At 38.7% G+C, this 16,384-nt stretch overlaps 1 protein-coding gene across 1 annotated transcript; it reads left to right on the forward strand.

Annotated features, from left to right (window-relative positions):
* Positions 1-3,784: 3,784 nt before the first annotated feature.
* LOC146632366 (taste receptor type 1 member 3-like) lies at positions 3,785-7,985 on the forward strand. Its single transcript, XM_085354315.1, has 8 exons — positions 3,785-3,987; positions 4,094-4,394; positions 4,670-5,026; positions 5,125-5,541; positions 5,631-5,829; positions 5,934-6,065; positions 6,616-6,986; positions 7,383-7,985. Exons 1-8 carry the CDS (start codon positions 3,785-3,787, stop codon positions 7,983-7,985), a joined length of 2,583 nt encoding a protein of 860 aa, XP_085210441.1.
* Positions 7,986-16,384: the final 8,399 nt, after the last annotated feature.

Genomic DNA, 16,384 nt, shown 5'->3' on the forward strand with positions numbered 1-16,384 from the left:
AGAAATTAAGCTATCGCGATAGACTTCGCCGCTCTTGTCCTATTAAAAAAAAAAAAAAAAAAAAAAAAAAAAAGGTCAGCCAATCCAAATTAAGTAGCGCAGAGCCGAACCAATCACAGCCGCAGCATCACGTCGTGTGACTTGTTACGTACAGCACAAGTGCCAAGCTGCACGTGTGTTTGTTTGGGAAGCAGCCAGCAGGTAATGGAGCCAGCGCGTAATGGAGGAAATGAGTGTGCCGACTAGAAAAATCAACCGAGCGTGACCGAAGAGAAAACAGATGATGGTTCCAATGCCGGAGAGATTGTCAAACGGAAGAGCCATAGAAGTTCCGTAGTGTGAAGGTATTTCGGCTATTTCAAGTCTGACAAAAAACAGAGTAGCGTGCACTGTAAATTGTGCCGAAAGCAAGTCTGGAAATACAATAAACTGGTGCATGCGTCACACTGTGCGCCACGTTATTGTTTCAGTGAAATGAATTTCTACAATACTGTTAATTCTACTCTCTGCAGTGTTTAAATGCTTACATATACACACAGTTACTGTCCGTCCACACATACGACTCGGTTCTGCTTCTATGCCCCAGCTTTGTTTACTTTTTCCCACCGAGGCTTCTAGACTTCTGATTGGCCAACATTTCTGCACGGTTAGGAATCTAGCGCCACCTGCTGCTTTGGCATGTTCATAGCAGCGTTTTCCTTCATTTCTGCCTTTATGTGTGGACGGGATTATTTTTTAAAACGAAAACGGAAAATCTCCGTTTTCAAAAATACCCGTGTACGTGTGGACGTAGCCTCAGTCTCTGGCTGGAAGCGCTAATTCGTCATTCGGCTTTTGTCAGACTAAAGTAACTGTTAAAACTGTTTGAAAAGCTCAGCTATACAACAAGGAGAGATTGAGAATTTCCTTTTAGTTCTCAGTTTATTTGATATTGACAAAAGTTAGTCAGTTTTGTCTGTTCTTCTGTAAAACAAACTAAGATTTATTTTTAGAATTAATATTTTGTTTCTAAGTGGAATTGACAATTTAGTCTGTTTCGTTTGTTCTATTTTGAAACTTAAACGCTTTAGCGGCTGCCTTTTGTGTAGTTTGCAATATTTGCCTTTATTTATCTGAAAAAGTCTCATGTTCCTTAAGTACATCTACCCTGTTGAACTTATTATGAGAAATAAATATTTAAATCAAAACAAGCTGCTGATTATTTCACATTTTACTTGTGAGCAACGGCACATTTAAATCTTACAAATATAGTTATTTGGCTTATATCGTGATAGATATCGTTATCGACTGAAATGAAAAAAACATATCGTGATATGAAAAAATCTCATATCGCCCAGCTCTAACTTAGCCTAAACACTTCTCACACTCAAGCTTCCATCTGTATCACTGACCAAGGAAAACTAATTGTCATTATCTATATTAATATTCTCAATATATTTATTAGAAACATATATTTGTGTATTATACTACATTTTGTAATCCCTTCAATGTGTGATATCATGTGACTGCTTATCCATGGCAGTTAGAACACATGCTTCAGTCCACCATCTCTACACAACATTGTAGAGGCGTGTCAACCAAGAAAGCCTCAGTGTTCCCAGTCTCCCTTGGAATGCTCTTGAAGCTCTGCCGGAGGTGTGAGTTGAAGATCTCTCAGACCAGGGCCTCTGCCAGGTGTTCCCAGAGCACCCTCAACCACCCAATGGACTCCAAGAAGGCTGGGTACTCTGAACGTTGTTCAGTGCATAAGCGCAGATGACAGACAGGGCACATTCCCTGACCCAAAGGTGCTGGGAACAAACCCTCTGATTACAGTGCCTAAGCTGTGCTTTGAGGTGAGCCCGACTATATCTAGCCGGTAACTCTCAACCTTAAGCACTAACCAGGCCTCCTTCCCCACAAGAGAGATAACATTCCATGTCCTAATTGCTAGTTTTGGTAGTCACGCAATGCCCATCTTTCTGTAGGCCCATAGTGTAATTTGAATTCTTGAATGATGTTGTAATAGATATCAGCTTAACAACTAAAATTATGGCTGTGGTGTTCAATGAGTTTAATTATCAAATATTGCTTTTCTGATTTACACCTTTTAATTTCGTACTTGTAAGTAGTTATAAGTTTTCTATGAGATACCTTATGATAAAAAACAATGGCTTGTGTTTTTTCAAACCCCTGTTACCAAAGATTTCCTGTAATAGTAAAAGAAGGCAAAAAAGAAAAAAAACTTCAAAGCTGATTTAAAATGTGTTTAAATGGACATTTAAAAGGAGCTTACTTTGTAAGTCTGCTGAAGGTTTATGCAAATATCTTGGGAGGAAATATTTAATTTGCCTTGTGGATGAGCAACATTGCATGCAAATAAACATACCAAGCCAACAGTGAGGGAAATATATGACATGATATTTCAAAACAATGTGCTTACTAGACCCAGCTCTGGATAGTCACGTTTTCAGGGGTTGAAAAAACTGAAAAGTTAATCAAAAACACTCAAGATACAAGGTTTTGGTTTAATAGCGTCTTAGCAAGGAGGCATAATGGAATTTAATGTGTGAGATTGTTTAAGTGTCATTGTTTGTATGTGGATTGAAGAGGGGATAACCAAAATTCAGAACACTGCAGGCAGAATACTTAACAAAAAGTCCCAGACCTTTTCAAATAAAAGGGGAGCATAACAGACAACATGGCATTGGACACAAGGATGACTGCAGTATGTACACAAACAAGACCGATTAAGGATACAGGATAGCTGGGAGAATGAACCACAGGTGCAGACTAAGAGGAAACTGAAAGGAAGGTAAACTCAACATAAAAGCAACCACCTACCAACTACCTACCATTAAAGTAAAACAGGAAATATGACTGTAAGAAGTCTTACATGAAAACGAAGACGGAGGTAAGGAAGACATAAACACTGAAAGAGGAAAGAAGAGGCAGTCAAACACTGTGGGAAATACACATGAGAATTTGCATAATTATGATGCCCATTGTTCCTTCAGTGGGCTGGTTTCAGTCATTATGCAAATGTACTGTTTATAAGATTGGGGAAACCTGCAGTCAGCTGAGACTGAAGAAGTCAGTTGGATGAGTGACGAAACGTTTCTCCCACTGAAAACGCCACGTCCAGATGAACAGAATCAAACTTTTGGAGATGTACTTCCCCGGATGATTGAGCATGCATCAAGAGATCCATAAAAACCAGAACTCACACAATACAACAGTAAAAAAGTGTAACAGAAAACCTTGAAATAAAAACAGAGTTCAGCAATAGCACAAGAAATAAGTCTCACTTTTAGAATATTAAAGAAATTCAAATAAGAATCCTAAATTTAATAAATACTACCCAAACTCAAATACCACAAGAACTCTAGAATACCAGAATGATTATGAAATCTAAAAAAAAAAAAGAAGCAAAAATTAAAAAACACTAGAACAGCAGAGAGAATAGAAATCTCTTAATGGGAGCCCTAAAAGTCCAAAGCAACTCAAAACTCAAAGATCCAAACCAGGAATCATGATACTCATGATAGATAATTATTCCAAAGACAAACAAATTTCAAACCACAAACAAATTCTATGAAAATACTCTGGAAAGATGAACACTGCAGACATACACACAAACACACAAAAGTGCAAAGTGAATCTTTTTTCTCAGAAAACCATAGAGGTTTTAAATATGTCTGTGTGAGAACACAGGTGAATTTGCATAAAACCACCTACATGATGCACTGACATAAAAATACGCTGCTGTCATTGCTGTGGCTTCATTCGCTTGCTTATCAGTGTCATGGCTTCATGTTTCGCTCTGCTGGTTTTGTGCTGTTTCTTTACACTGAGCTGCAGTGAGAGTTTGCCTGAATGGGTCAACAACATTTCTACCAGCCTCTTCAGTTTGTCTGGGGACATTATGCTCGGAGGGCTCTTTCCCATTAACGATGTCACCAGCAGCCTCAGTGACATAACAGAGCCCAACCAGATAAGATGTGAAAGGTAAGGATGGTTGTGAACAACCCTTAATAATAACATGAGACTCTAATCGTGTATGCTAACCCTGACTTACCACAATATTTACTGTTTTCTGCTTGTGGGTAAACAGTGTAAATAAGTTTGGACTGGGACTTGCTATAGCCATGAAATACACAGTGGATGAAATCAACGGAAATCAGACTCTCCTCCCAGGCATCAAGTTAGGTTATGAAATCTATGACACTTGCACAAAATCTTTAATTATTATAAACCCTACTCTGTCTTTCCTCAATGAAAAATCCGACCAAGAACTACCTGTGCAGTGTAATTACACCGACTATGAGACCAGTACAGTTGCAGTGATTGGTCCTCTTGGCTCAGAAATGGTGTCAGTCATTGGAAAACTCCTGGGATTCTTTTTGATGCCACAGGTTTGAATACACATACATCTTAAGATTTGCAGCATAGTTTCTATTAATGCAAAGATCTGACAATAAATGTTTCAAATGTAAAAGTAACTCTTACAAGTCGATCAAAGGATTTGTGCCAGGTTATATCACAGAAAAATTAACTTGTTCTTTTATTGCCTGATCTTTAGATAATTGTTTTTTTGTTTTGTTTTTACCTTGAAAATGATATATTAGGTCTTACATGTCAATAGTGATTAGAGTTATCTCTGATTTTCTGTTTTTAATTTTCACACCAGATTAGCTATGGGGCCACCAGTGACAGGTTCAGTGATAAACTTCTCTACCCGTCATTCTTTCGTACGGTGGCCAGTGACAAATGGCAAGTGGATGTCATGATACAGCTAATACAGGAATTTGGCTGGAACTGGGTTGCAATTGTGGGCAGTGATGAGGCATATGGGCGACGAGGTGTGCAGATGTTCACCAAATTGGTAGAAAAAACATCTGTCTGTGTGGCCTATCAGGGCCTGATTCCAGTGTACACTGACCCCGAACCAACAATCAAAACCATCATAAACAATATCCAAATAACCAATGTTGGAGTGGTAGTGGTGTTTTCTCTTCCAGAGCAAAGTGAAATCTTTTTTAGAGAGGTTGGTGAAACAGAGAATTAAAGCAGCTAAGAACTGTATTAATTTCTATTAGTGCATGGAGTTTGTTCAGTACCAGTCAATCGTTTAATTTTTTCCAGGTTATCAGGAGTAATTTAACAGCTGTATGGATCGGCACCACAAGCTGGGCCATCGATGCTCGAGTGACTTCCCTGCCCAACATTGAAACAGTTGGCACAATCATTGGATTTGTTGACAAAACAGACACCCTCGGCCTGTTCACCAATTATGCAATGGAGCTCTTCAAGAAACTCAGTGAAGAGCGGGCAAAGACATCCACTCCAGCCACAAATCCTGAGAATCCAAACTATCGCTGCCCACAATGCTGGAATTTGTCACTAGACAACATTAGCATAGTGGAAGCACCTGCAGTGCAGACATTAAGTTTCAGTGTGTATGCTGCTGTTTACAGTGTAGCACAGGCACTGCATAACCTGCTAGAATGCAATTCAACTGCCTGTAAGTGGGGATCTGGAAGAAAAATCTATCCCTGGAAGGTGATTTATTTTTTCTAATTTATAGACCGTTGTATTTAAAATCAAGCTTATCAACAATAACAAAATGAGTTAAATTACATTTGTTACAGCTGTCTGAGGCTTTAAGGAACACTTCTGTTAACATAAATGGCACACATATAGAGTTTGACCAATATGGTGACCCGAACATAGGATATGGTGTGATTCAGTGGATCTGGACAAACTCATCTCAAGTGGACTTTAGAAATGTGGGAGAATTTACTGAACAAAAGCTGTTCTTCAATAAGTCCCTCTTTCAGTGGGACACTAATCAGGTAATTTTTGTAACTCAGAAAAATATGTACAACTTATGTAAAAACTTTAATATCCAGGTCACGATCCAGTTTGAGATCTTGGATTTTCTTTTTTACCACAAACTTTGCAGGTTCCCGACTCCACCTGTTCAGCAATGTGTGGCAAAGGCCAGGTCCACAGAGTCAAAGGCGTCTACTCCTGCTGTTTTGACTGTATTGACTGTTTGGCAGGCACCTACCAGGCAAATAAGGGTAATGTGGTAGTCTCAGATATCTGATGTTGCTTATTTGCTTCCTTGTCAAGATATTCAGTGCATATCTAAGCATATAAATGTCAACAGATTCATTTAAAATAGAATAAAAACAGGTAAACATAAAGAGCCTTTCACTGTCCTAATAAATACAAAATCTACCTGTTGCACCTGTAAAAATTCACAATTAAAATGCGGCAACTAGTTTTAATCTGTGATAATCACAGAGTTAAAATAGTATTCAGTAGATGTGCAGACATTATATTTGAACCTTTTTTGTGCTGAAAGGAGACCTTCAAGACTCACTGTATTCAGGCAATTAATGCATCTTCTTTGCAGTATTTAGCTAAATCAATGACCTGTAATACTAGATTAAAAACACAAATGAGAAAGTTGTATCATTTTCTTGTCTTTATCTGCAAATCAGCATAATCCATAACATGTCACTGATGTGTGACAGGATCCCTAAATGGTGTGTGTATGTTGTTTGTTTGGTTGGTTGATTTTTCGTTTTTAATGGAACCAAATTTTTTGTGCTTTCTCGGTCATAGACGACACCCAGTGTACTAACTGTCCTTACCGCCAGTGGTCCCAGCATCGCAGCACGAACTGCACTGACCCCATCTTTAAGTTTTTTACCTGGGGCAGTCAGGATGCTGTGATAATGATGCTGGTTGGTACCGTGCTTTTGGTATGTCAGGGGTCAGTGGGTATCGTGTTCCTGATGCACCGAGGAACCCCCCTGGTAACGGCCTCAGGGGGACCCTTGAGTTTTGTGGCTGTGCTCGGCCTGATGGGAGCCAATCTTAGTCTGCTGCTCTTCCTGGGGGAGCCAGGGGATGTGGTCTGCCGTCTTCAGCTGCCCTTCACTTCCATTTTCCAAACTGTCACCCTCTCCGTTATCCTGTCCATCTCACTACAGGTGAGTTAAGAATGGTGAAACACTGCCCCACGATGGCATTGTGCAGAAACTTCAGAATCAGTTACAGAAAAAGCAGATAGAAAGCATGCAGTGCTTTAATTCTTCTCTCAGCTTTCCCGCCTTTTTTAAGTTTGTTTTAAAAAATATTTTGATTATTGCTTATGGCACATCCAATTAGAGACATCGTGTGTAATTAGAGACAGTTTCTATTGTACTTTTAATTTTGTACCTTAATTGCAGCAGTATTCAACTTTGAAGCAAACAGCTGACATGAATGAACTATTGATCTATAAGAATCTCATTTGTTGGTTAAATATGTCTAACTTTATTACATTATTTTAGGCCTTTCCATAAGATCTTACGCATGCTTAGAACCCAACCTTTCTTTTCAAACAGATACTCTATGTGACAGAGTTCCCAGAGATGGCTGCCTCTCATCTGCATTTGTTAAGAGGCCCTGTGAGCTGGCTGTTTGTGCTGATCTGCTGCGCTGTGCAGGCTGGTCTCTGTGGCTGGTTTGTTCAAGAAGGACCTTCATTGTCTGGATATGTGGCAAATATGACAATAGACTTTGTAGAATCATTCCTCTCGTGTCCTGTTTCACCTTTGATTGTATTTGCCTTAATGCAAGGTTTCAATTATGCAATGGCCCTTGCATCGTTCATGTGCACCTTCATGGCAGTGAAGCCTCTTCATCAGTATAATCTAGCCAGGGACATCACCTTTTCCACCCTGATCTACTGTGTCATTTGGGTGATCTTTATTCCTATCTACGTAGACAACAACAGAGATAATAACAAGAACAGGTCAATTGTCCATGTTTATTTCAGCCTAGCAAGCAACTTTGGACTGCTGGCAGCCTACTACTTTCCAAAATGCTACTTGCTGTTAAGGAAACCTGACTTAAACACACCAAAGTACTTCTGTACCTTCTTAGAGGGCGTCCCACCAACTCAAACAGAAGAGGAGCCACAGCCAAAAGCACAGGAAGGACAATAAACAAACTGTTCATAAAGTAAATGAAAGAATATGAAAAAAGGACAGCAATAGTTGTGTAATGTATACCATGAGACTGTACTCTACAAAATACACTAGATTAGATATAATAATGATATAATAATCATTGTTTCTCAATCACGCCACAATTATGTAAATTATACACCAAATAGTGTAGAATGAATATATTGCAGGCAGTGTTGGGGAGTAACGGAATACATGTACCGCTATTACGTATTTAGAATACAAAATATGAGTAACTGTATTCCGTTACAGTTACCGTTTAAAAAGGTGGTATTCAGTTACTTTGTTGAAATAAATGGATTACACTGCGGTACTTTCCTGTTTCATTTTGTCGCGGGTCAGGACTGTTTGGGTTTTGTTTGACAGCTACGTTCTGTTGTTCCAGGCGGCAGCATTACAGTTGCCATGGTTACAGGGCGACGCTCTCTCTCTCTCTGCGACTGTGTGTTTCCTGGGTGAGAGAGCGCCTTTTCGTTGTTGTTGTTGTGCTAAGCTAACAGGCAGAATGCTACAAGCATAGCTCTAAAGAATGTAGCATCGTGGGCAGTGTAGTCCGTGTTGCAGGGAGAATGGACTGCCATACACGTTATGGGTCTGTGAGCGCGAGGAGGGAGAAAAAGGGGAGTGGAAAGGTACGAGTTGTCATCGAGGAAAAACGGGAGCTGGAAGCATGTAAATATAATAATAACCACTGCAGCCAAGAAGAGTGCCTGACGAGCCCAGTTGTAAGTAAGCTATTAAGACTCGACTGTACACCGTGTTCGTGTTTTCCTCCGAAATTAACAAGTTCCGTTGGAGCAGCCTTTCAACGCCTCTCTGTCTCTGGCAAGCAGAGTTGACCCACACAACAAAGTAAAGCTATTTTTCGGCTACGAGCCGCCGTATTAGTCAGAGGTCCCTTTACTACAGTTCGGAGTCGCAGACCTTCAGTAATAGTAATAAATCACACAGCAATAGTACATTCACGTTGTTGTAAAAAGCATGATAATATATTAAGTAATCCAAAGTATTCAGAATACGTTACTGTCATTGAGTAACGTAACGGAATACGTTACAGAATACATTTTAGGGCATGTATTCTGTAATGGAATACATTTTAAAAGTAACCTTCCCAACACTGATTGCAGGTGCCAGTTTAGCTCAGTGGGATGAGAAGGCAACCATATGCCGAGTGGCTGCCGGCCCAGGTTTGAATTCAACCTCCCCTTTGCTGCATGTCTTCCCCTCTCTCCCTCAACTTTCCTGTCAATCTTTACTGTCCCTATCAAATAAAAATGCCAAAAAGAAGAAGAAGAAGTTATTTTTATTTAGTAACATGCAATCTATAATAGATTATTCGTCTAAGAAATTATTATTTTTCAGGTTCATATTTTGTTTGTGTTGATGTTGGTGACAAAAGTATTTACTGAATTAAAGTAATGCTGTAATTAAACAATGTAGTGTGAAATTTTTACTCTAACATTATTGGTTGTAGTTTAGAAACCTACTATTAGAGATTTAATGGCATTTTGCTTTAGAATAATCTCACTCTCAGTGATCACGTCATGCAGACAGTTTTGCTTCAGAATAATAAACATTAAATTATTTCAATTTTATTATTGTGTCACTGACTAATTTTGGGTTTGACCTTTTATCTGGTAAATCTGGGAGATCGTGGCTTAAGAGTTGGGTGTTTGTCTTGTAATCGGAAGGTTGCCGGTTCGAGCCCCGGCTCGGACAGTCTCGGTCATTGTGTCGATGGCCAGAGGGGCCGATGGCAGCCTCGCTTCTGTCAGTCTGCCCCAGGGCAGCTGTGGCTACACCTGTAGCTGCCTCCACCAGTGTGTGAGAGTGAATGAATAGTGGCATTGTAAAGCGCTTTGAGGGTCCCGAAGAGCGCCATATAAATGCAATCCATTATTATAAATATTGTATTGCAAATTACTGCTGTATAACTCTTTTAGTACTAGAATGTATTGTACACTACTGTACTTGAATTGTATATGGATTCTAAATACATTAAAACAGGAGTCCAAAGTTTTTGACATGCTTTGTACAATAAAACCTGAAGGCTATTTTTGACTAAATGTACTTAGCACACAAATTTACCAATAATTGTAGCATGAATTGTGTGTGTGTGTGTGTGTGTGGGGGGGGGGGGGGGGGGGGGGGGGTAATTGACTGCTTCCAGGTGCCACAGGCAGGGGAAACAAGCAGGAACCAGAATGAGACTCTGCCTTTGAAATGCTGAAGCAGAATCAGAATTATGCACTCACACGCCCTCATGCACACAAACCGAGAAGAGAAAGAGAGAGCAGAGAGTGGAGAGACAGGAAGACTGACAGTTCATTATGAAATGGCTTTAATGATCTGACCCACTTGAGATCAAATTGGGCTGTATGAGTCCTTGAAGTAATATGACTCCGACACTCCAGCTTAACATTTAAGAACATTTAAGAACCTGCAGCCAGTTAAGTTAAAAGAAAGAATTAAAGAATGTATCAATTCAACAAATTTATTTTTGTTGTTGTTGCTGCTTTTTCATTTTTAACTCAACGCCTTACTGCTTGTCATGATTTTAATAATTCAAATAAACAGTAAGCAGAACAGTAATCACCCTATCACCTCATTTTAGTTTCATTTGAATTCACACTGGCTTTACATGGAAATTAAAGGAGGCATATCGGGTGGCCAGAAAGTTTTTATTGGTATAGATATCAGCTTAACAACTGGAAATATGTCTGTGTTTTTAATGCATTTAATCAGGCACACCAAATATCAATTTTCTCTTTTCAACCCTTTCATACAGTAGTTGTAAGTAGTTATAAGATATTTAAGCGATACATATAGATTTTTTTTAAATGGCTACATGTTTTTCAAACTCCTGTTACTAAAAATTTCCCCAAAAAGATTTTCATATTTATATGAACATGAAAATATTCATATTGTTTGAAAATATGAATCCAAAATATGCAAATATGAACAAAAAAGCTGATCTAAAATGTGTTTAAATTAATATTTAAAAAGAGCTTACTTGCATGCCTGCTGTAGTTTTATGCAAATATCTTGGGAGGAAATATCTAAATTTGCTTTTGTGCATGAGCAACATTACATGCAAATAAACATTCAAAACCATCAGTGAGGTGAATACAAAACATAAAAGTTAAAATGGATAAACATAGATCTTAATACAAATGTATATAATGTATATACGTTTCCCATATATATGTTATCTGCTGAGTTATCTACTAAACAGCTTTAAAGTCATCTCCTTGCATTGCTGACAATTCACAGCTGTACTTTTCAGGTAAGTCTAACAAACCTCAAAAGTCTCTTACCTCAGCGAATGCTTCATTATTTTTAGTAATTTCCTTTTGACTCAAATTTTCTTTGAGACAAAGAATTTTTAGATGTAATGTCCTAAAAATTCTATAAATGTAGAACTTTGTCTCATCTCAATTATTGTAACTCGCTTTTCACACATATCTCTCAGTCTTCTGTAACTTATCTTCAGCTGAACCAGAATGCACAAAAACTAGCGAAATTCATTTAAAGATTGTGTTAATTCATCAATTACTTTAAACCTATACATGGCCAAGCCCTTGTTTACATATCACACCTGAATCCGCTTCTCCAGTCATTTAATGGGGGTCTTTTAACTGTTCCACATTCTTACTTTAACCTCCTAGGTCCTGGCGTCCAAATATGTGGACACCACATTTTGGGTTATTTAGACCAAAATACTAAATTTTGCTCTACAAGGGCCTGATATCCACTTACGAGGACATTATACTGCTACTGTTCTATCAACATTTTAAATGAATATCCTCATATGTGGCTCTCATTCTTCTTAGAAACAAAAATTAGGTTAAAAAAAAAATCTGGTAATTCTTTGTTTTTACATTCATCAGGTCCCAATCAGCCCAAATATCAAAGAGAAATTAAAAATGCATGCCTTGGAAGAGTTCGGGTCTTAGGAGGTTAAATTCAAAAGGGACCACTCTTTTTAGGTTGTTGCACTGAAACTCGGGAAATCTTCTTCAGTCTCTCAGGTTGACTGAATCTGTGTTTTGTTTTAAACAGCTGCTGAAAGCTAATTTTTAAAGATTAGCTATTTGTTAATATTTCACCCAATATTTCAGGTTATAGTTTACATATAATGTAATATGAGTTACGTATGAGCAAATGGATGACTGTATGTTTGACTGTGTGTTTGTAAAATTCATTAATGTATGTTTTATTCAAAGCATTGTACCAGTGCTTTAAAGTGTGCATTAAAATGATTACCATTAATATTGTTATCAATATGATCATTGTCAGGCTGTTGATACTTCTTATGGGTTAACAGATAACAAGGTTTTGGTTTCATATCATCTCAGCAAACAGACACAGCAATTTACTGTACAGGTTCAGCATGGTTAGTGTGTGGATTTTACAGGGGAGGAATCAAATGTGGAATACTGCAGGCAGAATACTAAACAAAAAGTGACCCATTATTGTGGCTGATTGAAGACCTAAACTAAACATAAAACAACAAAACTATCATCCAAAAGCAAAGCGTAATCAGGAAACACATACAAAGGAGCTCAGAGGACTCATGATGCAGACAAACAATAGACACAAGGATGACTGAAGTATGTACACACAGAAGGCTGATTAGGGATAAAGGACAGCTGGTTGAATGGGACACAAGTGCAGAAATAGAGGAAACTGAATGGAAGCAAAACTCAACCAAAAAGCAACCAATTGTCAAAAATAAAACAAAAGATCCCAAAGACAAAAAACAAAACATGGGTATAACAAGTCTTAAATGTAAAGACAGAGATAAGGGTGAAAGAAGTGACTGCTGAAAGAATTGGCAGTGAAACACTGAGGAAAATACACCTTTGCAAAAAACAAGCTCAAAAGCTAACCTGAAGCTGAATACAGACCAAAGAATCTAAACCAAACACGAGAACAATAAGTCTTTTTCAAAGGCATTAAAACTTCATAAATACTGAACAGGAATTCAAGGACTCGAAGTAACGCTTAAGACAGAGAAAATATCATGAAAACTAAACAGGAATCCAGACCTCCGTGAAGACGAGAGCTTCCATAATACAACAATACTAAAGCTCAACAACAAAAACCTTGAAGTAAAAGAACAACCCCAGATTTCTCAACCCCAGCACTGTAGCTAGGCTAACAAACAGTCAGAGGTCTGTTGAGCTGACTATTCGTTTGTATCCATGTTGTACTTCTGAGTCCACTTTACCAATCACTTCCTCCAAACCATCAACGTGTCTTTAAAACGCCATTCCTATCAGACTCCTCAAAGAAGTCCTAACATTAATTAATGCTTCAATCCTAAATGAAATGAATCTATCTATGGTAATGGGTTACGTACCACAGGCCTTTAAGCTGTATTATATAGCTGTATTTAAGCTATATATTTTTTTACAGAGATTAGAACATGCCATGGTTAAAGGTACTGTGTTTCACTGGTTTGAATGATATCTATCTAACTCTCTCCAATTTGTTTATGTAAATGGAGAGTCTTCTTCACACATTAAGATTGATTGTGGAGTTCTACAGGGTTCCATGCTAGGACCAGTTCTATTTAGATTATAGATGCTTCCCTTAGGCAGTATTATTAGAAGGCATTGCAAACATTTTCATTGCTATGCAAATGATACCCAGCTTTATCTATCCATGAAGCCAGATGACTCACATCAATTAGTTAAACATTAAGATCTTGATAAAATTCAGATAAAACCAAGGTTATTGTACTTCGCCTGACTAACCATATTCTTACTCTGGATAGTATTATCTTGTGATTTTGTGCTATATAAATAAAATGTAACTAATCTGAATAAAAGAGAGCAAGAAATCAACCTGACTTTTAGATTAATGAACAAATCAAAACATGAATCCTAAACTTCATAAATACTACTCGAACTCAAATACCACAAGAACCCTAGGGTATCAGAATGATTATGAAATCTAAACAGGAATAAAAAACTTAACCAAAGAATAATCAAAAATACTAGAACAACAGAGAGAATAGAAAACTCTTAACAGGAGTCCAAAGCAACTCAAAACTCAGTGACCAAACCAGGAATCACTACACTCATCATTTTTTTCTCTGGTCCCCTGCCCAATCAGACCAGGAGTGACATGTTTAGCCGCATGTTATCTTAAATTGCTGGCTGTCTGAGTGGTGTCCCAGAAACGATGTGGGCTTCATAGATAATTGGCAAACCTTCTGGAGGAAACCTGGTCTTGTTAGGAGAGACGGCATCCATCCCACTTTGGATGGAGAAGCTCTCATTTCTAAAAATATGGACAAATTTATTAAACCCCCCAAAATATGACTATCCAGAGTTGGGACCAGGAAGCAGAGTTGCAGTCTTACACGCCTCTCTGCAGCTTCTCTCCTCCTGCTACCCCCCCCCCCCCCCCAAAAAAACCCATCTCCATAGAGACTGTGTCAGCTCCCAAAAAGACAAAAAACAAACTTAAAACCAGCAACAAACAACTTAAACATAAAAAAATCACAAAGAAAGAACTATACAGTATCCACATCCGAACCAAAGAGTAAAACAGGCGATCGTGGCTCAAGAGTTGGGAGTTCGTCTTGTAATCGGAAGGTTGCCGGTTCGAGCCCTGGCTTGGACAGTCTCGGTCGTTGTGTCCTTGGGCAAGACACTTCACCCGTTGCCTACTGGTGGTGGTCAGAGGGCCCGGTGGCGCCAGTGTCCGGCAGCCTCGCCTCTGTCAGTGCGCCCCAGGGTGGCTGTGGCTACAATGTAGCTTGCCATCACCAGTGTGTGAATGTATGTGTGAATGGGTGGATGACTGGATATGTAAAGCGCTTTGGGGTCCTTAGGGACTAGTAAGGCGCTATATAAATACAGGCCATTTACCAACAGTGAAATGTGGATTATTAAATATTAGGTCTCTCTCCTCCAAGTCTCTGTTAGTACATGACTTAATAATTGATCAACAAATCGATTTACTCTGCCTTACAGAAACCTGGTTGCAGCAGGATGATTATGTTAGTTTAAATGAATCAACACCCCCGAGTCATTCTAACTACCAGAAACCTCGAAGCACAGGCCGAGGGGGCGGTGTGGCAGCAATTTTTCACACCAGCCTATTAATTAACGGAAGACCAAGACAGACTTTTCCTGAAAACCCTCTCCTGTCTGATCATTTCCTGATAACATTTACTTTTACAATAATTGCTTACACAGCAGTGGAGAGTAGACTTTATCAAAGTAGATGTCTTTCTGAAAGCGCTGTAACTAAGTTTAAGAATATAATCCACCCACTGTTATCATCTTCAATGCCCTGTACCAACATAGAGCAGAGCAGCTATCTGAACGCTACCCCAACAGAGGTCGATTATCTTGTTAATAATTTTACCTCCTCACTACGTACGACTCTGGATACTGTAGCTCCAGTGAAAACTAAGGTCTCAAATCAGAAGTACCGGACTCCGTGGTATAATTCTCAAACACGTACCCTAAAGCAGATGACTCGTAAGCTGGAGAGAAAATGGCGTGTCACAAATTTATAGGATCATCATTTAGCCTGGAGAAATAGTTTGCTGCTTTATAAGAAAGCCCTCCGCAAAGCCAGAACATCTTACTATTCGTCACTGATTGAAGTAACTAAGAACAACCCCAGGTTTCTCTTCAGCACTGTAGCCAGGCTGACAAAAAGTCAGAGCTCTTTTGAGCCAACCATCCCTTTAACGTTAACTAGTAATGACTTCATGAACTTCTTCACAAATAAAATTCTTATCATTAGAGAAAAAATTACCAATAATCATCCCACAGATGTAATATTATCTACAGCTACTCTTAGTACCATTGATGTTAAGTTAGACTCTTTTTCTCCAATTGATCTTTCTGAGTTAACTTCAATAATTACTTCCTCTAAACCATCAACGCGTCTTTTAGACCCCATTCCTACAAAACTGCTCAAAGAAGTCCTGCCATTAATTAATTCTTCGATCTTAAATATGATCAACCTATCTCTAATAATCGGCTATGTACCACAGGCCTTCAAGCTGGCTGTAGTTAAACCTTTACTCAAAAAGCATCTCTAGACCCAGCAGTCTTAGCTAGATCATCTGCAGAGGAATGGTTTATTTGAAGAGTTTCAGTCAGGTTTCAGAGCTCATCACAGCACAGAAAGAGCTTTAGTGAAGGTTACAAATGATCTTCTTATGGCCTCTGACAGTGGACTCATCTCTGTGTTTGTCCTGCTAGACCTCAGTGCAGCGTTCAATGCTGTCGACCATAATATCCTATTAGAGCGATTAGAACATGCTGTAGGTATTACAGGTACTGCACTGCAGTGGTTTGTATCATATTTATCTAATAGACTCCAATTTGTACATGTAAATGGAG

The sequence above is a fragment of the Diplotaxodon limnothrissa genome, linkage group LG5 (genome assembly GCF_057381915.1).
Source record: "Diplotaxodon limnothrissa isolate DT_005_m linkage group LG5, D_limnothrissa_male_GT1.1, whole genome shotgun sequence".
Taxonomy (NCBI): Eukaryota; Metazoa; Chordata; class Actinopteri; order Cichliformes; family Cichlidae; genus Diplotaxodon; species Diplotaxodon limnothrissa.

Excerpts from the sequence above, each read along its gene's own strand:
- LOC146632366 (XM_085354315.1), top strand. The coding sequence starts at position 3,785 with ATGGCTTCATGTTTCGCTCTGCTGGTTTTGTGCTGTTTCTTTACACTG. Across the intron at positions 4,395-4,669 it reads GATTCTTTTTGATGCCACAG|ATTAGCTATGGGGCCACCAG; the intron begins GTTTGAATACAC and ends TTTTCACACCAG. Across the intron at positions 6,066-6,615 it reads CACCTACCAGGCAAATAAGG|ACGACACCCAGTGTACTAAC; the intron begins GTAATGTGGTAG and ends TCTCGGTCATAG.